At 48.7% G+C, this 25151-nt stretch overlaps 1 protein-coding gene across 3 annotated transcripts in view; it reads right to left on the bottom strand.

The window, feature by feature from the left end:
- Nucleotides 1-10086, bottom strand: part of CSNK1A1 (casein kinase 1 alpha 1) — a 36253-nt gene extending 26167 nt beyond the window's left edge. For 2 of the 3 annotated variants that reach the window (XM_010118952.2, XM_086759216.1), the window contains exons 1-2: nt 9518-10086; nt 8531-8637 (exon numbers count right to left, since the gene is read on the bottom strand). In XM_010118952.2, the coding sequence (XP_010117254.2) occupies nt 8531-8637; nt 9518-9640 (230 nt within the window). In that variant the 5' untranslated portion in view covers nt 9641-10086. The remainder of the gene's footprint in view (nt 1-8530; nt 8638-9517) is intronic. The other variant, XM_086759217.1, reaches the window with a different exon arrangement.
- Between the last annotated feature and the right edge of the window lie 15065 nt (nt 10087-25151).

Genomic DNA, 25151 nt, shown 5'->3' with positions numbered 1-25151 from the left:
ATCTGACACAGCTGTTAAGAACCCTAGTCCATATTCAAGCTGTAAGGTGTGCCCAAGCTCATGTGTGCATGAAAATGCTTTGTCACTCTCCCTTGTCTCATCTGTTTAAAGTTACAGATCATCTAGAATACAGTAAAAATCCTTTATGAAGCTTTCCATCAAAGCATGGTTAAAGACTGAACACAAGTGACCTTAATCTGACTTCAGTGACTTGTCTAATTTGAAAGATCAAGACTCACCACGTAAACAAGTTTCCAAATCATGTGGTTTAGCAGTCTGATATATTGCCTCAGTATACACACACAGCTGGAATTTTGTAACATCTTGAATTTCAATATTTGTAGCTCCATGCTGATTAACTACATCACATGACACAGTGGTCTGAAAGTATCTGGTTTCCAGATCCCATACAGTAAAGTAGGTATGATGCGAGATCATATGACAAGTGATTGTTTACTTGATCTCACATGGGGTGTTTTTTTAAATTCCCTTGACTAACCTTGAGAGAAGCAAGTGAACTACTGATGCACATCTAGCACTTAGTAGCAAGTAGTGTAGTCAGGTGTACCCAAACTTAAAATTATTTTCTGTTTTCAGAGCTGCATCATTCAATAATTGTATGATGTCTATTTCAGTGACTGCTTATTTTGTAAATACCATCAATGACAAAGGAAATGATTGAGAAAATGATTGTTAATAGCTTGAGGTTTTTTTTTAACTGAGAAAATATTTCATTTGGTTATTAGAATATTCTCTTCACATCTAGCGTATTTCCCTTTGAAAGGGTCAAATTGAGGTACGCCAGTTAGCAAAGAGAGGTGAGTGAAGGGCTAACAGAATTCAGACACAGCCTATGAAATTACAGTTTCAGAGTACTGTACCACTTACACATTTTAGTGGATAAGCAGCAGTTTCCTCCATGACACTGGCACTTGTAATTACAACAACAAGATAACATAACCAGCACAATTATCAAAGCTATGTGAGCTGGTCACATGCTGAATAAAAGAAAAGGATTCAGAAAATTCACATAAAAAAAATCTTCAATTCAGATAAAGATTAACTAAACTACTTAATAACTGTACAGCTGTGAATCAGTGGTAAAGCAGCCCTAAATATCATATATTCTGCAACCATGAAGGCAGTACAGGCATTGTCACCATGAACATGTCATTTTGTCTACAGCTTATTACACATAAAACTAGAAAACCAGCTCAGCGTCACAAGAAAGCATTCCTACTACCACAGCAACTATAACAAGAGTATTTTCTTCCAGCTTAATAAAAGCTCTCCTCAACCAACACCTGCTTTGCCAGGTAACTACTCATCCTCTACTAAAGGCTTCTGTCAATTTGATCACTGACTGTTGCAGTTGAGGCTGTGGCAACCTGGAATTACAAACAGAACTGCAGAACATTATGCTTCTGTGAGACAAAAAAAAAAAAACCTGGTGCCTCAGTGCAAGAAAGTACAATGCTTCTGTGACAAGACTTGAATAGTCAAATTCGAACCTTCAGATTTGCAGAAAACTTTACAGTCACATTCAAAAAAAAAAAACTAATTTGGACTATGATGTTACATAAACTGTTGCCACTTCCATAATTCAAAGTGTTTGACCCTATGTTTACTCTGGCTAATCCTCTGCAATGAGTCGATGAGTTTACCAGTATTTTAACTTTCAAACACCAGGTGGAAGAGTTCATGTGACAAAAATGGACATTGTCTGAAGAACTAAGGTGGATAAAAAAACCTATAAAAACAAAAAATGTATGGTGAACAAGCAAGTTGGAAAGATCTTACTACTGGAATTGCCTGAGACCACCTTATTAGTAAGTTTGACAAGTCAAAAGGCACATGAAGGTGAATGAGGAAGTCTGGAAGGCCTCATGAACAGACAGGATTCAGACATCCTTCAGAAAAGCAAACGAGACTGAACCGGTGAACACTCTGGAACTGTATTCCATTCCTGCAAGCACCAAGTCATTTGTACAGAAGTCTCTGTACCAGGTATCAGTCAGATGATGCGACTGAAGAGAAAACGGAGACCTCCCTATAATCATATAGCTCTAATATCAGGCATCACTGAAAAATAGTAAGTAATTCTTACCAGGAAAGTACAAGTATTCTACAACAGAAACTGTGAAACAATCAGTAACAATACTTAAGGCACCAACATTCAGGAAAGGAAATCCTAATCAGAGCAGGGATAGAAAAGATACTTCAAGAAAGATGTCAAGGTGGTGACCTCTGTAATCATGTACTCAAACTGCTCAGCAAGGCAGCTATGAAGTTTCGCAACTATTCCTTATGGATAGGAGAGGACTGTAACAGGGAGAAGGTTATTAGTTAAAAAAAAAAAGAAGAAATAAATGGGAGCCAACTGCCTGTGGGTACAAGCATTTATCTTTAGGCACAGAAGCTCTGCCTCTCTCTCCAGCGACAGAATCATGAGCACTGCCGTGTCAGCCTAGAAAGTTTTAACATTGCACCTGACTGATTCACAGAAAAAACAGCATGTTGTCCAAAACAGGTGCTGGATTTGAACCAAAGTGGTCCCTTCTGGTCCCATGTTCTAGACTTCCCAGGACAGACATCTCCTGACAAATAATGTTTCAGACAAATTGGGAAGTATGTTCTGCCTGTAAAAATACACTAACTTGAGTCTTAACAGATACTGAAGCAACACATATAAAGGTAATCTATCATGGTAAGATTCACGTCTCAATTGCCACATATTTTATTTCTAGTTTATCTCCCCTGAAGCTGGAAAAAGCACTTAACTGTTAGCCAGCTAGGAGTAATAAACGAACTTAACATAATATGGCATGACTGAAATACTGAAGTGGAATATTTAGCAGATGTCATCTAACATTAGTTGCCATGGTGAGTATGAATTAGGCCACCCAAGTATTAAATAAAGAAACAGCAATGTACACCCTATGCTATGAAGTTAGATAGACTCTATAAATAAAATTCTGTATCATTTTTTGTACAGTTATGAGAGAAATATACGTCAAATATGCCAGTGGAACTCATCTCCTAATGCTAGGGTCCCTTCACCTGCCTGGTGTTATGTTGCATACATGCTTCCACGTAGCTGACTTGCTGTTCTGCTAGCTGGTTAACACCTGGTAGGAAGTGAGGAGAACATAAGTCAAGTTTCTTCCATAAAAGTCAGAAGGTTCAGTTCAGTTGAGAGGGTAAGCCATTAATCTGCAGTAGGTACAGGAAACATTGCCGAGGAAAAGTTTCAGCAGTACCCCTGCTGATCACCGCTTCCAAGTAAGAGTAACACTGAAGTGAACTGCGTACTTTTGCAGCTGTTTCTGCAAAGGCTGAGCTAAGGTAAGAATTAAAAAAAAAAAATCATAAAATCAATAAGGGACAGCTACCTTTGTTTTAAAACTGTAGTCTCTCTTGAATGCTTCTAAGGAGTCCATAAAGACCAATTTAGACAAAAGTTTAGATTGTGATAAAACATGAAATAGATTTTGTTTAAATACATTCATTCTCTCAGTAGAAAAAATTTAGGTATCAATTTAAAATACTAGCTTTACAATTTTACTCTGAGCTACCAGAACAGGAGGTTTCCTCTTATCTAATAGAGTGATTCTGCCCTTCAGCATACAGCCTTAAATAGTAACAGAAAATTAATTAATAGGAGGCTCTATTGCTAGAACCTTCCTCCTCATTACTCACACACCTAGATGAAAGTATCTGTCTTACCGATGAGAAAAGGAGACTTCTCAGACTTTAACTGACTACTAGTTTTGGGGTTTCTTTTGGGTTTGGTGAGTATTTTTCTGGTGGTGGTTTTTATTTCATGCTGCAGGAAGCCATTGGGAAAACAGTTTAAAACGAATGTGTTTGAGAGGTGTATTTACACATTTTTAAGCACTGCTTAAAGAGATTGAAAAACTCATTGTAAGAACCACCCTAAAATTACTAAACTTGACCATATTTCCCTATTACATGTATTACTTAGTGACGGTGAATACAGGCAGTGTCTGTTATTAACAGATTAACCAGCAACATGGCACTAACTAGAACAACAAAAACTGTAGATGCTTTTATAGAATTTTTTTTTGCCAGAACCTTTAAAATATGCTTCTTTTCGAAGATTGTGTAGTGATACATGGGTTCCAATACTGAATTTCTCAACATCAAAATATTTTGCAAGAACTTACTGCGCTGAAAAGTTCAGAAATGAAAGGATTTACTTGTTCAGTTTGCAAGAGAATGTTCAAAAAAAATTCCTTATGTCAGTAGCTTCTGGTTTTGAAATTTACAAAACACTAAACTTCAATAGCACCTTGATTAGCCTCACACACTGTACAGAATCTCGTCAGCCTTGCCCATGTAAGAATACATGCAGTATCTGTTTCACATTCACTGGGCTCTCTTCCTGCTCTTCACTGCAACACTTGTAATACATCACCAATAACTACAGCCAGCTCCAGCACAGCTCTCTTCCGTTTGAAACTGATCGTAACAAAACCAAGTTATTCCATTATACTGTCAGGAGAAAAATCTGAAGCCCACTTTTCTTTCAAAAGTACATCTGAAAGTACCTAAAGGTAATCTTCATAAAGGACACAAACAATAGTTGATAAACATCACAAATGGCAAAAATCAGGAGTGGCTGTCAGATAATTTGAACAATTGTTAAAGCACTCTTGACAAAAACAGAGTTACACTATGAACAAAACAACATATAAACACACACACACAAAAAAACCAGTCACCAAACACCACGCTACATTCCTCCAAGCCAGAACTAAGTATCTGGGAGTAAAGGTATAGCCCAAACTAATAGGATCAGTGCCCAGTTAACAAGATTACAGATAAAAATGCTTTGCCAGTGAAAAAGAGAGGAAAAAAGGAAAAGACAGCTGATGGCTGAGAACAATGAGAATAAGCCCGGCAGAATACTGTGGACTTTGCATTGTGTCCTAAAGGCAGATCAGATTGTTAGAATGTTAAGCTTGGTTCAGGAGCCTTTTGTGAAAAATGAAGGCAATAATTAATCAAAATTTCTGCATCAAGAACACACCACAGCCGAAAAATCTGTAGAGCATTTATATAAGGTTTTGTGAAACTGCAGAGACAAGTTCTGAAACTTTGCTTCTCTTCCAGGAAATAACAATAAGCGGCAAAGTCAAAGATTTGCAAGCCTAAAATGGTTTAGGGAGCATCGACATTCCAATCTCAATTTTTGCTATTTTATGGGCAAACAACGTGTTCTGCTACAGTGGAAGTAACAAGGCCCCCTGTTCAACCTTCACAAGAAGTGAAGGCTCACAATATATCCCATAGAAGCAATATTTTAAAACTTTTAACTCAAACTGAGATTTTTATCATTAGCTTTCTTGCTATCAGCCAGAAAGGCCATCAAAATCAGCCTTAAAAGCTATTAAAAAACTGCTTGGTTTTAGGAATTAAAGTGACACTCTAGATATATGCAATCATCATTACTACATTTGAAATCACATCTGAAGGGCAGAATTCAGTTTTAAGAACAGGTGGCCAAAATGAATGAGTAATCCATACCTCATCTACTACTTCAAGTTTGTGAGTCAAAGAACCACTGCAGATCACGTTATTAAGGTAAAGCCACATAATACAACTTCTAGTAAGTTGACCTTGGCCACTGTAATACTTAAGTAGATAAAGAGTGGAGAAGTCCCTCATTCTTAAATGAGGAATGCAAGACTGATTCCCAGATGTGCTGCACTGAGATAAAAATGCTGCTGAGCCCAGCTTATTCAGCATGGCAGCAGGAACAGCTTAGAATGATTCCTTAATTTTCTAGTAAATGCTCTGTTTATGCTGTTGTTTAAAAGTGTCACATAACAGAAATTTTAACAAATATATTGAAATATTTTCATCCTTCTAAACATACTGAGCCAGGAACAGCTTATTCTGCCTTGACAGCACACCATTATAAAACAATAGCAGATCATGTATTATCAATTACGCACGCGGAGTGACCTAAGTACAAAGTCATACACTCCCCCAGCTTCGCTGCTGCCAAAAACGCATGTCAGAAAAGCCCGAGTTGTGTGAAACAATACGCACAGTAATTTCACTTTATGCACAGTAATTTCACTTTGGTCCTAATCTTCGTAATGACTTATTCAAAGGCAGATCCTTGTTAAGCACCTCAGAGATACATCTCATTCGGCAGGTCAAGTCCTCCCCCTTAGATTCATGAATTCTACTTCTGCTAAACACCTTGCATTTTAATGTCTATCGTAAGAACTGTGCTGGGTACCCTGCTCAGCTTCCTCTTAAAAAAAAAAAAAGATTAAAAAAACCTAAAAATACTATTTTAGATTCTTCAAGAACCATCAGATGTCATACAGCAAGATGACAACTAGTAACAGAAGCCTAGTCAAAGAACCTGTCAAGTAGCATCTGCTGGTACATACAAATAGATTTAAAATTAATGTTGCTTTTGAATATCGAAAAAGGACTTAAAAAAATTTCCTGAAAGACACTTTTCTAGAAAAATACAATGAAGATTAACACTCTGAAAACCTGAAAGTGAAAAACATTAAGACTTGCTGACATTATCTAATAGATCACACACCTTTAGCACAAGGAGCCTATGAATCAATTTGAGTACTGCCTCAGTTGTCCATTCTTACTCAAGACTGTTGTAATCTTGTATCATTTTGGAGGGGGGACGGAGGCAGCAGTGTGTGTTGAAAGTTGTAGTTCTGTGGTGGTGAGACTCACTGGTTATACAGAAAACAGTCAGATACAAGATCAAATGCAGAAGAAAGAAAACTTAAAAGATGACTGGTGTAACTGAAGCTAGAAGCACGTAAGGTTACTTCCAGTATTTCAGCTTTAAATAAAACATTCTCACAGGGCATTTTAACCAAATCCAAGAACTTAAAACAGTAGTTCACTTTTGTTACATGGAAAAGTTGGAAAATTTGCAATTTAGGCCTCATTATAGTACCAAATGTTCACTCATTTTTTCAAAAAAGAGTTTCAGAATGCCTGCTTTTCCAGTTTTGTGATGAAACACCTGATATCCGCTTGCTTTGGCTGTTTTCCCAGTTATCCTTGTTTCAGCACATAACTATACAGTGATAGCTTTCCAAAATGCAATTTCTGTTCTTTCAGTTGTGAAACAAAGGCACCCATTTGAAAAAAAAAAAAAAAGAAGGAAACTGTAGTATAAAATAAAGGCTAAATTTGTTTTCACAGAAATAAACAACTCTGTTTAAGCTGGAAGCATTCTGCTTAATTCAGGTATGTTTATTCTACTCCTGTAAAAGGCTGCAGTGAATGAGGACAGATGGCCAAGACAACAGTCTCCTCCGCTGTACAGCTGCAGCTTACATTCATGACTACAGCCAGTTGTGTTTGGGGGGGGGAAGTGGGAGGAGGTGAGCTGTTAACCTCAGAAATGCAGACTTGTTTTAGGTTTTGTTAAAGCTACCTAGAATATGTCATCATTATGACATTACAGTATGACCCTACAGGCCACTGCTGACATACGTGCACATACAACAGTGTCAGGCAAGTATTAAGAGATTAAATAAAATCCACAGTTTGACCCAATATCTACATTGAAATCGTTTCTGCAGCTTAAAAACAAAATTCCTTTATGCCATAGTCCAAACATAAGAAATACTAACTTCACAAACGATTATTAACAAAGTTTAAAACAAACTTCTCATACAAAGCCCTCCTGGAGAGAAGTGAAGTTCCATTTAATCTGTTCTGATGCACAGATTCAGTAGCTGGGAACTAAACCAGTGTATCATCTCAATAATCTCAAGACTCCTCCTAGAATCTGCTGCACCAGCGACTTTCTTCCAGATCAGGAAATTATTAAACACCACTGAAAGTTTCAGACAGAATACGAAACAAGGAAGCTGCATAACAAGCAACTGGGAGGGATTATCTTGGCACTTCAACTGTACGGAAATCCTAGTGACGCATCTGTTGCGGGTAACAGAAAGGGGCTGCCATTTCATTCCTGGTTGAGGTTCCCTGCAGTCTCAAGCCTTGCAGCACATAACTATGAAAGGAAAAGATACATGCCTGAGCACGTCCCTTGTCCCAACACGAGAAGGGGGAGGGTTAATCACGTCCATCCGCCATTTTCTGAGCGGAGGAGGAAGACATGTTGGAACAAAAAAAAAAAAAAAAAAAAAAAAAAAAGGCAACAAAAGAAAGCAGCCATTTCCAGTACCGGCTCGAACCTCTCAACCTCATCGAGAACACTGGTTCTCACTGAAACAGTCTCACACTTTGTTCTAATTACGACAAGAATTTCTCGCAGCTCAGGAACTGCTGAGGATCTCACTTTCAAAGCACAGAACATACAGACAAGAAGAGACAGTGGGCCGGTGGGGAGGATACCCAACTAATTGTTGAGCTTGGAATGGAGCACTTTTTGTCCAACAGCCCCATCCCTTCCAGATAAATGTATTTTTAATGGTGGTGTCCTGCCTCACACTAACACTAAAGAAAAGTCACTGTACTGGCATACATTAATGATTCCTACCGTATATGTGGGATGCCAACTCCTCCCTGCAGAATCTTGTATAGTTTGCTTTCATACAGCAGCTGGGGATGTCTAGCCTTCTGAGACTCCAACTTTACAGCAACTTCCTACAGTGAGAGGGAACAAGGAGTCAGAGCGTCCACCAAGCACAGCCTGGCCACTCAGGTTTAAGGGGCACAGCACTTCAACATCCCCCACACACCCCTGCTGCAAATGCTTTGAGGTATATTTTTTTTTAAAACTCTCCATGCTCAACGTCCTGCATTCTGTTGCGTCTTCAAATAAAATCCATGTGATGATCTGTACATAAATATCCATCCCAGGTCATGAAATTAAGCTGGAGATATAAAGTCTTCAGATCCATACAAGCGAGGAAGAACATACGTGGGTGTTTCTTCTTTACAGCTCAGAAGCGTGAGGGGGAGGAAAAAAAAAAAAACACCAAGGAGGAAAAAAAAAAAAAAAGAGCTGAAGAAACGAGGGATCTTCTTTGTTTCGGTTACTGTTGATGAAACTGAAATAAAGGGTCCCCGAGCTGAGAGAGAGGGGGATAGATGACTGATGGGAGAGGGACAACTTTAGCCGCACGTAAAAGACAAAGTACGTTTTCCCACAATGGCAGTTCCCTCTCCCTACCACTCGCAAGCGAAGTGTGCAACTGCTGGGTGGGGGAAGACCACGACCGCACGGCTCTGCTGTCGGAAGGGGCGATGTTACCCCACTGGCGATGAAGGCTGTGCGGTGGAGGAAGCCCCTCAACCCCGGGGTATGCAGCTTCACCCCCCACCCCGCGGAGGGCGGCTCACCCACCCTGGCGAGACGGGGCCGCCCAGTGCCTCGCACACGGCGACACTGGAGGCAAAAGAGGCAAAACTGGGCTTTAAGTCGGCCTCGGGAAGGTTGTCGCTGGTCTCCAGTTCCCCCCGAGGTGTGGAAGGGACCGCGCTGATGGGCCCAAAGAGGTGAGGGAGTGCGAGCCGCCCTTACCTCCCCGTTGGTGATGTTGATCGCCAGATAGATGTCCCCGAAGGAGCCCGACCCGATCTTCCGCACCAGCTTGTATTTGCCTCCGACAATGAACTCGGCCTTGGAGCCGCTGCTACTCGCCATGGCGAGGGGCGGCTGAAGGGCCCTCCCGGCGCTGAGAGGCTCGAGGGGAGAAAGAGGGCTCTACCGCCGCCCCAGAAAAGGGAGAAGGGGTAGGGAGGGAAAAGAGGGGAGGGGGAGCAGAACAAGGACGGCTAGTCCCCGCTGCTCAGCTCCAGCCGGGCCCCTCCAGCGGGCGCCCCCCTCCTCGGCTCTGTCCCGCTCCCGGCCGGGCGGCGCTTGGCTCTCGGCGCCCTCCAGAAAGACGAGAGGTAGCCACCGAGGTGCTGTGAGGGTAGGGAAGGGGAGAAGGGGGAGGGGAAGGGAAAGGCGAAGCCCGCTGGCTCCGCCGAGTCCTGGCCGCCGCCGGTCCCTCACTCGGCCGCCGCCGCCATCTTGTCTCTCAACCGCTGCTATCGCGGACACAAAATGCCCCCAGCCTGCAGCCGCCGCTTCTTCACCGCGCGGGGCACGCTGGGAGTGGGGCGGGGCGGCCGGCGCTCATGCGCCAGGGAAAGCTCAGCTTCTTCCCATAGCGCGCCTGCGCGCGGCGAGAAGGCGGCAATGCGCCCTCTGCGCATGCGCACACCCCGCCCGCCCTCAAGGCCAATGACCGGCGGCGCTCTTCACCCGCCCCCGGCTCAGCGACTCGACGCGTGCTAGCTGCGCGCATGCGCACGACTCGAACCCGAGCCCGGGAGGAAGAGGAAGGGAAGAAGCCTACGTGCCGTCGCCCGCTTCTTAAAGGGGCAGGCGTCCCTGCGCCGCTCCTCGCGGGCCTCGGCTGAGCCTGCCCCGGGCGCTGCCCCAGCTGGAGCTGGGCCGCTTCAAAGCGGCGAGGCTCCTGCCGAAAGTCCCAAGGGTCTGCCCTGCCCGCCCTCCCCTGTGCCCCTCGGGCGGCGGGAAGCTGCTCGCTGGCCGGGGCAGGCGGGCACCCGCCCGTGCTGGCTGCGTGGAGGCCATCGGGGTGCAGGAGCAGGAGATGAAGGATGCACCGCCACGGCGCAGCCTTCACACCTCTTCTGCCTGCCGTTGCGGGCGCCATTTCAAGGTTCTCATCAAATCCCAGACCCTGATCTGCGCGTGCGTTAGTGGTCTGGTTTTGTGTGTAACAGTCTGCCTCCTGTCCTCCTGCAGTACCGAGGCCCTGCGGTACCCGCAGCCCGGCCGGTTCTAGGGCTGAGCTGAGGGCCTGGTGGTGCCTTCCCCACTCCTGCACGCACACAACATCTGCTTCATTACCCTTCCCTGCTCCGCCTGCCATGTCTGATTTATCCCTCTGACCTTCATCCTCATCCTGCTTGGACTTCAGTGCACAGCATTGCAGATCCTGAATGGGCCCCACGCATTTCTGCTGGGAGTTTCTCAATGCAGGTGTGGGTTCAGGAGGAGCCTGAGGAGGCTGTGGCCCCCTCACGAGGACCATACTCGGGCAGAGCCACCTGTCGTGGTCACACCTCTTGGCCCTGTGGCCCTTGCCTTCACGTGGCTGTTACCCTCAGCTCTTCTTCCCTAGATTGCTTTGACCCAGCAGCCTGTGCTCCAGGAGCTGTTTCTCGCTGTCTGTCAAAACCGAGATCTCCTCTGTTGCCCCTTCGCTTGGCGCTGAGTTTTTCCTTTGCAGGAACACAAAACTGTGAATTCCCGGTGACTCATCATCACTCCCTGTCAGAGCAGCGTCTTCTGCTGTGCAAGCCTACATTTGGGAAATGATTCAGTCTGCAGGAGAAAGAAGTCTCCTACAGTAAAGTAGCTCATGTATGTTAAAGGAAAAGCCTACTCAGAATGTCTGCTTTTAAGGGGGTCAGTCAGAGAAACTGCTTTCCATCTTGCCTGGTCCACCCAAAGCCATGAGAATAATAAAAAGCTTGATTTTAAGACTGATCTATGCACATTTTTTTTTTTTAACAGCTAACTATTTTGGAGAAAAGTGAGATTAAGAGGTCCATGTTAGGACACTGCTGTATCGTTAGGAAGTTGTTCATATAAAGGTAAAGGAGTCAGCACAGAACAGCATCCGCATGGTGACAGAGGCTTTTATTGCACTCACCATGTTGCTTTCTAGCTTGGTAAAGGCACTGTGGTACAAACACTTTCTGTCTGCACAAGTGCAAAAAAGTCCTGGCTTTTGTCCATCTGGCTGTTAGGCAGCGAGGGAAGTCTGTGATTTGCCTGTGTTTCTTCCCGTGGTGGACTCCATCATGAGAGAGCAGGAGGAATGGAGAGGGAAGATGGGCAGCCAGCAATGCCCTGAGCTGCAAATATCGGCTCCAAGTTCCCCTTGTTTTTCAGAGAGGATAGATCCAAGGTTTTACTACCGGTCTCTGTGCACCTCTAATAAAAATAAAATGTGAAAGATTCAAAATCAGCCCGGGCTGTGCCAGATGCACCAGAATGAAAACGATGCTCTGAGAGCAAGCTAGCCTCCAACTCATTCCCACCTCGGTTCTGTCAAGGAGCATTTGCGCAAGCAAGAATATCTGCACTCTTGTCACTCAAAGGGAGTGTGGATCTTATGCAGAGGAGCTTGGATACATCACACACGAGTTAAGGGGGCTGGAGTTTCAAGGGCAAATGAGGTATCTTTAAACATCACACTCATTTCTAAATGCAGAGCCCCGGTGTCCTCAGTTGCCCTCACGTTGCTATTAATGGTGATTTGCAGACAGCTTCAGACTGATGTGCACTTAGCGGCCTTTGGGGTTTAGTTGTGTTTGATGGTTACTCTGGATGGGATTTGAGCAGTTTGGAGGCGTTTGGCTTGAGTCACGTATCCTTGGAGGAGCTGGAAAAACAGGTCTGCAGCTCCTGGCCAGTAAACAGACCATGCATGGGTATGCAGCAGAGCAGGATCTCCTGGGCTATGCAATGCTGCCATCTCCTGCCTGCCGGGGGACATCTCTGTGTCCAGGGGACACTGCCGGTGCCCGAGGCCAGGGGACATCACACAGGACAGGGACCGGTTGATCCGAGAATGGTGCAGACGCACCCAGACACACATCTTCCCCAAATGTCTGCAGTCTAGCTGGATGCTGTGCGAAAATGACCAGCAATCAGCATTTGGTATTTTTTTTTTTGTTTTGGTCATTTTTAACATGCATTCACTGCTGGGTCCTGCAGCGGGGATGGGAATGGGGGCATTCAAAGGAGGATCAGTCTTGGTATGTGGGAAGGGCTGCAGGAGAGGCTGGAAGATAGCAGAGAGGTGGAAGAAGTCAGCCAGCATAAACCAGGCTAAAACCAGGACTCGGAAGACATGAAAGACCTACCAGCACAGTCACAGGTCCATCACCCGTGGCCAGGAGCAGTGGATACCTGTGAACACCCTCCTGCACTGGGACCAGGAGTGTGGGGAACACCTCTGCCCAGCTCTGGCAGCTCCAGGCATCCTGATGTTTATCGGACAGGCAAAGGAAGAGCTGGAGAGCCCCTGTGCCAGCATCCCACCATGGCCACATCAAGATGACCTCAACCTGTTTCCCATATCCTCACTCCCGTGGTTGCAGACCACATCCGTTGACCTAAGGACTCACTGCTGCTCATACAGGGTGGTCTCACTTCTGTGTCCTTCTCCCCTCCTACTCACTCCGCTCCCAATGCCCGGCTCTGGCGGCTCGTTAGCCCCTCTGTTGCTGATTCGGATCTCCAAGCCTACAGAAAATTGTCCAAATGGTTTCTCTCAGTGTTTTCTCTGGGTTAATGTTCTGCCAAACTAGTGATTTGAATGGCTCAAGGAGCTCCAGGGGACAGTGCAAGGGTTGTCCCCTGTTGGCAATGACATGCTGTCAGCAAAACACCAGATGGGAGCAGTCAGGTGAGAAAACTGAAGAAACATCCCCTGCTGCCTGGAAGGGTGCTCTGCAGACACACAAAAGAGAACACAAGAATCATTGAATTTGCTGTTAAGAGGGAGAACACCAGCCCCAGCACCACCACCACAGACGATGGGGTGAACTGGACAACTAGAGCATCCACAAGCTATTCTTTAGCTCCTGTTCATTATTGTTTTTCATATCTTTCAGGGACACTGAGACAACGAAAACATGTTTATAGCTGCATCACTTGACAAAATGAAAGGAATAAATCCCCTCTCTTTTCTTTCCAGAAGGTAGGCCAGAAGTCCAGCGGCATAACCAGCCTCCAGTGTGACCGGCCCTCCTTGATCTCAGCGTTGCTCATCCTTTATTTGTGCCTGCTTTGCACCTGAACATCTCTAAAACTCCTAATTTGATCCCAGCAAAGGATTGTAACCATGTCAGCAAATACATGCTGCTGCGAAGCTGGGGCAGGAGGGAACTGCTCATCCTCCTGGGCAGCAGGGATATCCTGGGCTCCTGTCTAAAGGCTCCTGGGAAAGGAGGAACAGTGAAACGACAAGCTAAGCAAATTCATGATTGAAAAAGTTAAAAGGCATGTAGTGCCTCTGCTCTGGAGCAGTCAGCTCAGGTTCAGGTCAAGTTATAGTTTCAGAGCCTCTCTGGAGTGGAGGTGCTGTCTCCCAGGACTTTCCTCCTGCTGCTGCAAGTAGCACCTAGGAGCACCAGGGATACACATCCTGGGCGCTTCTTCAATTCAGACCACAAAGGGCAAAGTTACGGACCACAAAGGGCAAAGTTACATGCCACAGCTGAGCTGAGCTGACAGATCTCATCCTCTGACGAGCAGCAGAGTCCAGCTCACTCCCAGCCAGCTGCTCCAGCCCCTCACCGAGCTGATGAACCTCCAAACCTGGCAGGAGACGATTCCCTTGTTTTGCCAGGATAGTTTTTTGATTGATGGTTTAGAGAATAAAATTGTCTCATGGCAAGGTTCAACAAAGCTGGGGCTGATGCAAAGGAAAAAGAGTGGTATTACCAAAGGCCCAAGATCTTCAGAAATAAAACTGCTGTCTTTCGTCTTTTGACACGTCCCTCCAATCAGCTAGCAGCAGCCCCTCTCCAGAGGGACACATTCACCCTGTGTACCCTGTGTACCCAAGAAAAAACAAGGTCCATATCTTCAATCTGAGGGCCAATCTGCTCTCTGAAGTGTTTATTGTCTCAGAGAGATGGAGAACCCAAGGGAGTTTTGCCCCCAGTTTTCCCTGTGAGTGGGGAAAACCTGCGTGCAGATGAACAGAGCCACCGCCGATGGGTTTCACTGAGTCCTGGGGAGCCAAAATCATCACAGTATTTTTTGCTCTTTGGCAGGAGGGACAAGTGAGCTTCTGGCACAGCTGAGGGATTTGTGTTTTAAATCAGATCTGGGTTGCAGGTTTGTAGACACAGCGGGTTGCTTGTCTGGGGACACGCGTTCTGCTTTAGCATCTCCTCGCGTTCCCCCTGCCCACGCCGTTACATCAGCAGCGTGCGCTTCACGCAGGGGCGTTTGCCCTCCCTCCTGAGCCCCTGGGCTTCGGCTTTGCTCTGACCTTAGCTGACTCTCCATCCAGCTATTTTTAGCAGGGCTTACGGCATTTGGGAAAGCAGCTGGAGAGAAGCAGCTTGTGCCAGTAGGAACCAAACCAGGCTTGTGCTGGGATCCCACGAGGTAGCTCACCTTCAGCCCTCCTGTCTGCATGCCTGAGGACACCTCATGGGGTGACTTTGCCACCCATCTGGCCAAAGCCTGCTCAGCCACAGGTGCCTGTGGCAGAGCAGGGCGATGTGGGGCTCACCAAGGCATTGCAGTGGGGCTGGAGGAATCCAGTCTCTCTGCATTCCTTGGGCAATATCCTTCCTGACAGCCACCCACACCAAGGGCAGCCACAGGTACCAGAGAGGTGCTGCTGGCCACCCTTGCCATCCCTGTCCTCCTGCAGGTCCCTGGCAGGGGACGGGCAGGGGGCTGCGAGGAGCCAGCCCGAGGAACTGGTCCAGGCTGAAAATAACTCTGCTTTTCCGGAGCAGTCTGACACTGGCTGCATTTGCCAGGCTGGCTCTCAGTGCAGAGCTTCCATGCCAGTGCTGGCACAAGGCACGAAGCACCATTACTTTTGGCACGGGTGCCTGCTTTAAGTGTTCGCACGTAACCTTCAGAAAGTTGTCAACCCTCCTGGTCTGGGGTTACAGCCAGCGAGGCGATGCCTTACTGCTTCAGAACAGGTATGAGCAGCCACGCTGTGTCTGACCCGGATCCTGGGATTTCTTCTCCGGCAGCAGAGACAGGCAAGGCCGGGGCAAGGCTTCCCTACTTCTGCCCAACTCTTGCCTTTGACCGCATCATGTCTCCAGACAGACCCCATCATCCGCAGCCCTGGCAGCGTGGATGTAGCATCGTGCCTTGCTCATCCTCAGGCAGGGAAAGGACACAGGGCACCCTGGAGCTGGGGCACGGATCTGCCGCCGGGCAGAGCCTGAAACAGGGCTGGGACAGTGGGACAAATCTCATTCTCACAGCGCTTGAACTGAACCGAGAGAGAGGTTTGTTTGGAGAGAGGGGTTTTTAAGTATTACAGGAAAAGGGGGATTTTCAAGCAATTCCGATGATTCCTAGGAAATGCCATTAGTACACAGCTGCAGCTCTACCAATGAACTTATTCCTCTTCCAGGGAAGGGTTTCTCTGCGGAGTTTCTCTAGTGACCACACTAGTGCCAGGCAGCACGGTCTGCAGGCTGCTTGGATTGCCCCGGCTCTGCTGCAGAGCTCATACTATCCACTCAGGCAAAAAGGTTCGGAGATACGAGATCCCTAAAAGTTTCTTTCTTGATGGAGCTTGTCTGGTTTCCCTTGGGATACCTTGTTTTCCCTTGCCTTAACTCTCTGAAAGGCTGTGAGATTTCCCAAAGCAGGTTCCTTCCCTAAGCCAGCGCCAAGAGGCCATGCAGCTCCAGCAGCGTTTGTGGGCAGATGGATCTGCAGCGCCTTTCCTTTGGCACGGTCCCTAGGGACAATTTGCTGAATGGGTGTGAAGCTGAGGTCCAGTCTTTCCAGTGACGTCAGACTTGAAATGGCTTCAGGTACTTGAGCAAATGCACTGGGAGGTGAGGCGAGAGACACGGAAGAAGTCATGGGCCAAAAAGATGTAAAGTACAGCTGATTCACTGCATGTCAAGTACTGTGGATAAGTCTTCAGCAGCAGTTTCTCTGGTGCTTTTGAATTAATTACCCTGCTAGTGCAGAGCACTGGTACTTGGCATCCAAGGCACATTTCTTCTGTGAGACTGCTGAGATCAGTCAGGTTCAAATCACTGAGGTGAGCCTCCTCTAAGGCAAAATGATTCAGCTTGTGGATGACAGCTGAGACACCCAGAGTAAATCCTCCCCCTGAGTATAATTTCTTGAACCATTTTAGGGAACATGGATTTTTATACACGCCATGTGCTGTGGTTTAGGATGCCAGGGAGGAGGAGAGGAACAAATGCAGGCAGTGCGGGGTATCTGCTGCAGCAGAGCAGGAGCCAGGAGAGCAAGATGTGGCCAGCTTTGTCCTGTCTGCCCAGAGCAGGCTTTGGCTGGGCTGGGTGGACACTGCTGCTCTCCGGTGGCAGGAGCCAGCTAAGCACAGTCCATCCCAGCAGGCTCCCCATCACCCTCTTTGTGGGTGCTCTGTATCTCTTTACACACTAGGGGAGAAATGATGCAGAGCTGTGAGCAGAAGCCCCCCCTTCCCTGTTCCCCAGGCCCCTCTGCAGCAGGGATGCTCCCTCTGCCTCCCACCTCCTGGGTCTTAAAACACGTAGCAGCTGCCTCCGGATGAGGATCAGCACTCCAGCAGATTGCGGATGAGGGACCCAATCAAGGGCTGCTGAGTCTGGTGATTTTATCACCAACAGCATGTCATGCAGTGGCTTTTGTCAGCACCTCTTCGGGGGTCATGGAGTTAGTCCTGTGGAGTCAGGGCATTACAGTTCTTTCCATGTTTTTTTTTTTTTTAAGCAAGTTGCTTCTTCCCAAGATTGGAAAGAAAAACATGTTTGAGACACCCCAGAGAGGCTGGAGAGCACACCACAGCAGAAAGGAGCCCCATCCCTCCATGGACTTGTTTGTAAATGTCTCTGTGACCTTTAAACATGATATTTCCTAGGCCATCCTCCCGATTTCTGAGTCCTGGGGGAGATTTGCAGGGGACAAGCTCTGAGGGATGCTGAGTGCTGGCCCATCTCCTGGATGCTGTGCACAAGGGCATGGCGCTGGGACAATCCTGGGCAAAGTATTCTAGGATTTCGATTCAGGTTGGAGGACCTGATCCCAGACAAATTGTGGCTGGAAACCTTCGTGAGCATGTCCTCCCAGGGGTAGGATCCACTTGTGTCTTGTCCCTTCCAACAGTCACCTGTAGGGCTGAACATCTCTACTCAATGGAGAAGCTTCTCATGTCATTCAAAAGCTGATTCTTGTTGAAATTATATATATATATATATAAAACAAACAAACAAACAAAAAACATGGGCTGAGAGATGCAGTTTGACTATGCCTGAATTTTTTCTCTCCCCTCCTCCAAAGATCATCACGAGCTCTGGTTCGTTAGCGTTTGTGAAAAGCGCAGGGTGGAAAGTGCCAGATAAGGGGAAAAGCTCATCACATGTTATTGTCTCCACGGTACTGGAAATGTCACTAACAAATCAATCAGCCCCTTGATGCACGAGGCCCTGCTCCACATCTCCTCCAGAGCAGCAGTCACGCCATGTGGGTCCCACTTTATCATCTGAGTGAGCAGATGAAAAGGGTGCAGGCTGTCCCGCTTTGATGCTTTTGAGAGCAAGCTCTTTCAAGGGCTCCTTTATTGATGGGCCTTCGGCTAATTTTAGCAGCGATGAACACAGCTCAGCACAGCTCAGAGCAGGGGCCGTGGTTTGCCATAGCAGGTGTCTGTGTTAGATGCTCCAGACGACATGTGGGCAGCCACAGAAATGGCTCTGCAGGATCTCGTGGCCAGCCCTGAGCTCGCCGTGCCTGTGCTCCAAACCAGCCGGGGACTTGCCAGCTTCAGTTCCAGAGCTGGGTGGCAGCGAGACCCTCTGGGGACAACTTAACTCAGGCTCTGTGACACAGCTTTTGGCCACCGTGTCTTCTGGCAGTAGACTGAATTGCTGCCTGGTGCCCAGAGGCACAGGACCAGTCATCTGCGTGCCCTGGGAAGTAGCTGGATGCCTTGAAGAGCAAGGTGCTTTGCTGATGCCCACGATGCAAATTTGGCCCCTGCACCGGCTAGGGGTGAGCCTCCCTTCTCCTCTGTACTGGCTGCAGCCCAGGCACGAGCGGCACAAGCTGATCCTCTGCCGAGGGGGAGCGGTGCTGGCTGGGACTGGTCCCGGCTACAGAGCAGGAGGGCACCTCCCACAGCCTGGGACAAGATTTAGCTGCAGAGTGGCTTCATGGTGGGAATGCAGCTCTGCTAATCGCTGCTCTGTGCCTGGTCTTGTTGGCACTGAGACTGAGTGAAAATGCAGGCATTTTTATTTATCACTGTGTGAGGCTCCGGGTGTGGAGTTCTCGTACCCACACTCCTTTCTGCAGTGTCTTCCTTTGGGTCTGTGAGGCCATGTCTGTGCAGTGACCACTGACACCTGGCACAGGAATGTCACACAGCAAGGGTGGCTTGTCCTGATTACAGGTTTTGCTAGCCTGGTCCAAAGCCCACTAGTACCTGGGGAGCAGATCGAAATCTCGGTGTGACTGAGGGACAAGACTTGTCACCTCTCTCCTAAGTGAAGCTGTTCCCCTGGTGTCACAAAGTCTCTTGTGATCCTGTCTTCAGCGGGACATAGAGTTCCCCGGGGTCCCCAGAAGAGGGAAAGGTATGCGGTGGCTGAGCCGCCGTTCCCCACGGCAAGCCCGTGCTACCCAGGCTGATGGAGCCTAGGACTAGCACCCAACCTGCCGTCTGAGACAGGCAATGACGTCACTCTGAGGCTTCTCTGGAAAATTCAGGTGCCTGGGACCTGCCTCCCCTCTGCAGGGAGTGAGACAAGGAAAGCTTCAAGACCAGAGGGGAAGAAATGAGTGTTTGATGTTTACCCAAGGGTAGAGGTCCTGCAGCTGTGGGATGCAGCAGGTGACAGCGTTCCTTTGTCCTGTGTCACCACTGGCCAAAAGGTGGGCAATGCATCCAGAGCATCCCTTGGATGCTGCAGCACCAACTGCAGCAGCAATGCACTGAGTCAAAACAAGCTCCAGGTCCTGGCTGGGAGCTCTCATGGTAGTGGATATCCCCAGCATCTCTGTGCTGGTGTACTGGGATGGTTTCTCCTGACAGGTTGAGGCAGGAGCTACGGAAAGGATAATTACCCCAAAGTGGGGGGACCCAAAGCACACGTCGGGCTGAGCCCTCCATGTGGGGCAGCCTGCCTTCAGAGCCTGCGACTGGAACGGCCCGGGCTCCCCTTGGGCATGGAAGTGGTGTGCCATGTTCCCGGAGAGCTGCCTGGTCTGTGGCTTCACCTCAGGGCAGTGGTTTGACAGAACATAGGAGCCATGTCACAGCTCATCTGGCCAATATCCTGGCTTCAGCGGTGGCCCAGAGCAGGTGTTTACAGAGGCATGGAGTAAGGACGTAGCAAGATTTCCCAAGAATAGGCCCCAAGCTCCCACCAGCCCTCCAGTCTTAAGGAAGAGATGGTGGTTCTTTGTATTTAATAACCCAAAGGATTTTTCTTCCATGAATTCATCCAGTTCCTGTTTAAATGCTTTGCATCTGTCACATCCTGTGGTGAGGAGCTCCACAGTTTAACTATACGTTGCAGCAAGAGCCACTTCCTTTTCCTTGTTTTAAACTTCCCTCCAGGTAGTCTCGTTTGGAGCTTGTACTCCCATACTGGAAGAGATGGTGAGTAATCACCCCCTCCATACCCTCGTGTGCCTCCCACGACCGTGCAGGTCTGTATCACACCCCTCTCGGTCATCCCTTTTCCTGGCCATGGAGCCATTCCTCACACAGAGGCTGCTCCAGAGCTTGGGTCATTCTTGTTTCACATCTCTGAGCCTCTTCCATATCCCTCTTGAGATGGAGGCAACGGGGAGAGCCAGACCCACACGCAGACTCCTGAGCATGGGCGTATCACTGGCTTATGCAGCAGCAGTGTTTCCTTTCTTGTCCTCTATTTCTTTCTTACTCACTTCCAACATCCAATGTTCTGCTTTCTCTGCTCCAGACATTTTGCAAATATCACTTAGCACTACCCCTAACATCTCCTTCCCAGGAGGAGATGCACTGGTCAGAGCCCATCACTGGGCTACCAACATTAGGACTGGTTTCTGTGTGTTTGCTCTGTCTTTGCATGGAGTTTCTTTGGCCACCTTACCATCCCACTGCCTGGTGACAGGGACCTGGCAATTCCTTGCAGCCTGCCCTTGTCTGCTCTGCTCTGAAGAGCTCAGTGCTGGTGGCAAACATGGTCACTTTGCCACCCCATCCTTTTTCATATCATTTTTGGACAGGCTTAGTGCACAGGTAGCATCCCTCTGCTGTGAAAACAGACCCTTTACTTCAGTCCTTCCTTTCCTGGCTGTAACGCAGCACTGTGTCCCCAACAGGCTGTGGTGGGATGCCTGGCTGGACGTCTCGCTGGACACCCCAGCAGACCGTATGAACCAGGTTTCCTTCCCTGCATCCATGCTGGATGGCCTCGTGATCCCCCTTGGCCGAGGCCAAGACCCAAGGCTCGGCAGAGAGGTCTCTAACTGGAAGATGTCAAGGCTGGTGGCTCTCCACCATCATGGCCTGGGGAGGAGACCTGCAGCTGGGGCATAGGTTGGTGAGTCAAGGCTGGTGGAAGAGCTGGAGCTGGCGTCTCATCTGCACTCATTAATAATGGAGACGTCCCTCCAACGCTGCAGTCATCTTGTGGCTGGAGGGAAGGAGATGAAGTAATGGCTGCTGACGCACAGGGGAGCTCTGCTTTCAGCTGAAGCGGCTGACAGGCAAAGCACACCCGGACAGGCGTTGCCGCTTCAGCAGGAAGCCCCACATTGTCAGAGCTGGGACAACCCGACAGGTACTGGGGAAGCTGAGCTGTACAAGGCCCCAGGCTGAGTGCAAGACTCTTCTCAGCTGCCAGACCTCAGTGCCACTGCCACGTGGGACTCCTGGCCATTGATTTATAAGCCGTGGTATTAGCTGCTGGGTGTTTTCCGCAGCAAACTCCTTCCCAGTAAAACATCTTCCTTGTTAAGATGTGAGGAGGTGGGTACAGGATACGTGGGCAACACTGTGGGCTGCTCCCCTGAAAAGGCTCTTGTCTGTGGGCTTCCCCAGCCCACAGCACAAAGCTCGGGCGCTGCCCACCCCTGCCCTCTCCCAGCAGTGCGCGGAGCTGGTGGCCTACTGCAAGGTCTTTGCTTCAGACGTTCCTACTATGCTGTGAGACACAGCACATCGGCTGAGATTCCCAGCCTGGGTTTCTGCCTTTGGTAGTGAAACGAGCACCTGATGATCCCTCTCAAGGGGCAGAGACACAACCCCTGTCATGGCAGAGGCACTCTCAGTTGCGTCAGTGGAACAAGGGATGGAGAGCTTGCACATAGACTGGCTTGGCAGCTTCAAAGGGCTGCTCTTGCTTCCCTCCCACCCTTTGTTTCTCTCTTGAGCAAGAGAAGTTAGCTCCTGCAATGTCTGCCGTGCAGGCGGCGGCTATTGCGGTGACTCCAGAATAACCACTCTTGCAGGATTTGCCTGGAAGAGCGGGTGCTGGTGGATCTCTAGGGGTACCCGATCCCAAAGGAGAAGCTGAATCTCGAGGAGATGCGCCTCTGCTTATCTTCTCGCGCCCTCACCTTGCGCAGGAGAGCAAATGCACCCCGGGGTGGGGTGCTGGCAGCGGGGTGCCTGGGTGTGCGGGCGCATGGGTGGCCCAGGGCAATAGCGTGGTGTGCTGCTGGGAGGAGGCGGCGGTCACGTGGAGCTCCAGCTCTGCGGGTGGGTGGTGGTAATGACTCGGCAGAGCAGAAACTGTACAAAGTCAGGCAGGGAGAAGATGTTGGTTTGATCAGTGGAAATGACTAATCAGCATAAACAACCAGAATTTTCTAAACTCTTCTTACCTTTCTCATGTCTCGCTACCTCCTCACTCCAGGCAGAAGGTGGTCGGTGGGACGGTGCTCCTGCCCTGCGGGATGCATTGGATGAGCAGTGCTGTTGCTGGCACTGCCCTATGATGGGGTGTGAGTGGCCCCAGCTGGGGCTGGGCTGGCCTGGAAACATTTGTCCTTCCTCCCAGAGCTGCGAGGGGCTGCAGACACCCCCAGCCCTTCCTGGAGCCCCTGCCCACGGACTGTGCACACCTCTGTGTGCTGCTCGGCCATGGCTTTCTAGGCTGAGCCAGGATGGAAGCAGGGACTAAGTCCTGCTCATAGGTTTGGTTTGGAGACACCAGTCCCCAGGAAGAGCCCGGTGTGCACATCCTTGATGGACAGGGATGGAAGACCTTGCAGACCACAGCCCTTATGAAATAACCTGTTTGCTAACTAGGTAATTGTGCTCTCCAGCAAACTGTTATCCTTCACCAGCAGAGATACCAGCAAGAAAAGCAGCCACCAGCATCCCTACATCAATGAGATGAAGAAAAGAATAAATATTGGTACTGCTTGGTTCATCGAGCAGGAGATTGCAGGGGGCTCCCAGCAGAGCACTGCTCCGCACTGGTCCTGAGAGAGCAAGCACTGCTGTCTGGGCAGAAAGGTTTGGCATTCAGTGCCCTCAAACCAGCATCTGGCTTTCTCCTTGAGCTGTCCTCACCATCAGCTGGCTCAACTGATAATGGCGACACGGGCCAGATGGGTGAAAAGCCCAGAGTCACCAGCGCTGGGGGAGAGATGGAGATCTTGGGGTAGGAAAAGCAATGCAAGGTGGCAGGGACTTGGTGGGGAGAGGGAAGGACCACAGAGTTGGGTGGACATGGAGCTTCAGGCACTAAAATGTGGCTACAGAAGTGAGCTGCTGTAGCCTGAGAGAGGCCAAGAGGGGCTGAAGCCTCCTCCACGAAGGAGATCTGCCTAAGACCCATAAATAACTCTCATAGAAATAAAGACCTGACAATTTATTCCACTGGGATCAAATTCTATCAGCTTATTTTTAGGCTGTGCTCTGCCTCGTGGTGCAGCCATGAGGCTGGAGCCTGCAGCTCCTTCCAGACCGTGGGAGCTAACACGATTTCCACCTGGTCAGGAGCAGGCTCTTGGCACAGCCCTGGTGAAATACGTGGATGGGATTGTCCCAAGCAGGTACACACAACCCTCCCCTCCCACGGAGGATTTAAGCACAGGTTACACTAGCTGGGGAGGGAAGAAGGAAGAGAAAGGCATGACATCTATGTGGTTTTTCAGGAGCTGCTCACGCTGATGATGTTGCTCAGCAGAATGAAGACCTTTCATTTCATGGGCTCTTTCCTCCTTTCCCTAGCGCCTCGGCTCAGCTGCCCCTGCCCTGCACGGCACACACAAGCGTGCTGGAGGCAAAGTCCACTTCCTAGACCTGTCGTGTGGGAGGAAGCTTTGCGATTAGGATGCACCTGCAAGCAAATTCTTCAGCTGCTGTTTTTTTCCCCGTGTTTTCATTTCCACCATGAATGGCTGATAGCGGCATGTGGTCACAAAGTCCTTTCAAGACAGGAAAGAAATCCAAAGAACAGTAATAATGGAAAAGATTAAACAGAGGAAATGTAACTTTCCTGTGCAAACCTGCTGCTCAGAGAGGAACCCTCGCCTGTTGTTACTAGGCATAGTCTGAACTCTCATGCTTTGCACGGCTGGAAGTTGTGTTTATTTTCTGAGCACGCCCTGACTAACTCAAAGCTTATCTGGTGTGCTCCCAGGGAGCCCCCTGATGGCTTGAGCTTTCATCCAAATAGTCTGAGCTTTCGGGTTTTCAGTAGCTGGGAAAATCCTTGTCAACAGGAAATGGCTTTCCAGGAGCCAGCAGAAGTTTGGGGTGAGATGTTGGCGGGCAATAACCACCACCTTTGGCTGAGATGGTACCTTCTCCCTGGATGGCTGTGTACCTGCTGCGCAGCTGCGTGTTCGTGCTTGAGCTTGGCTCAGGCAGCCGGCAGCCTCCTGTCCCGCAGACCTGCCTCCCTCTTGCTGATGCTTTTATCATGATGTTTATTTTGAGCCAGAGCCCAGCATCATCAAGGAGGGGTTTCTCCAGCCTCTGTGGCTCCAGCCTGTGGAGTGTCACAGGGGAACCTTGTCCCACCAGCAGCTTGGGGTTGCTTTTTTCTTAAATACTGCCAAAAAAGAGCTGGCAGAGCACTGCTGCTGTGGCAGAGGGTGTGAAGAGAGCCGGGCGGTGCCATCCATGGAGGCGGCTCACCCGTGCTCTGCGAGAAGCATCTTGTAAAAGCAGATGTGCAACGAGGTTACACAGACCTGGCTCTGCTGTGGGAGAGGACAGTCCTGCCTCCCTGCCACCCTCTGCAATGGCTGCGGGGTCCCACGCACAGTCCCATACATAGTCCCACGCACTGCCACCGCTTGCCAGGTTTCGTGTTTGCAGGGTGGGAGTGCTGGCTGCCCACAAGGCTACGTGACCGACAATGCCAGGTGTGCTGAGGGGCAGCTTGTCCCTCTGGAACTCTAGGTTGGCTTAACCCGAGCACAACATCTCACTCTGCGACAC

The sequence above is a fragment of the Chlamydotis macqueenii genome, chromosome 14, assembly GCF_036417535.1.
Source record: "Chlamydotis macqueenii isolate bChlMac1 chromosome 14, bChlMac1.mat, whole genome shotgun sequence".
Taxonomy (NCBI): domain Eukaryota; kingdom Metazoa; phylum Chordata; class Aves; order Otidiformes; family Otididae; genus Chlamydotis; species Chlamydotis macqueenii.
This window is presented reverse-complemented; position numbering and strand designations above follow the sequence as displayed.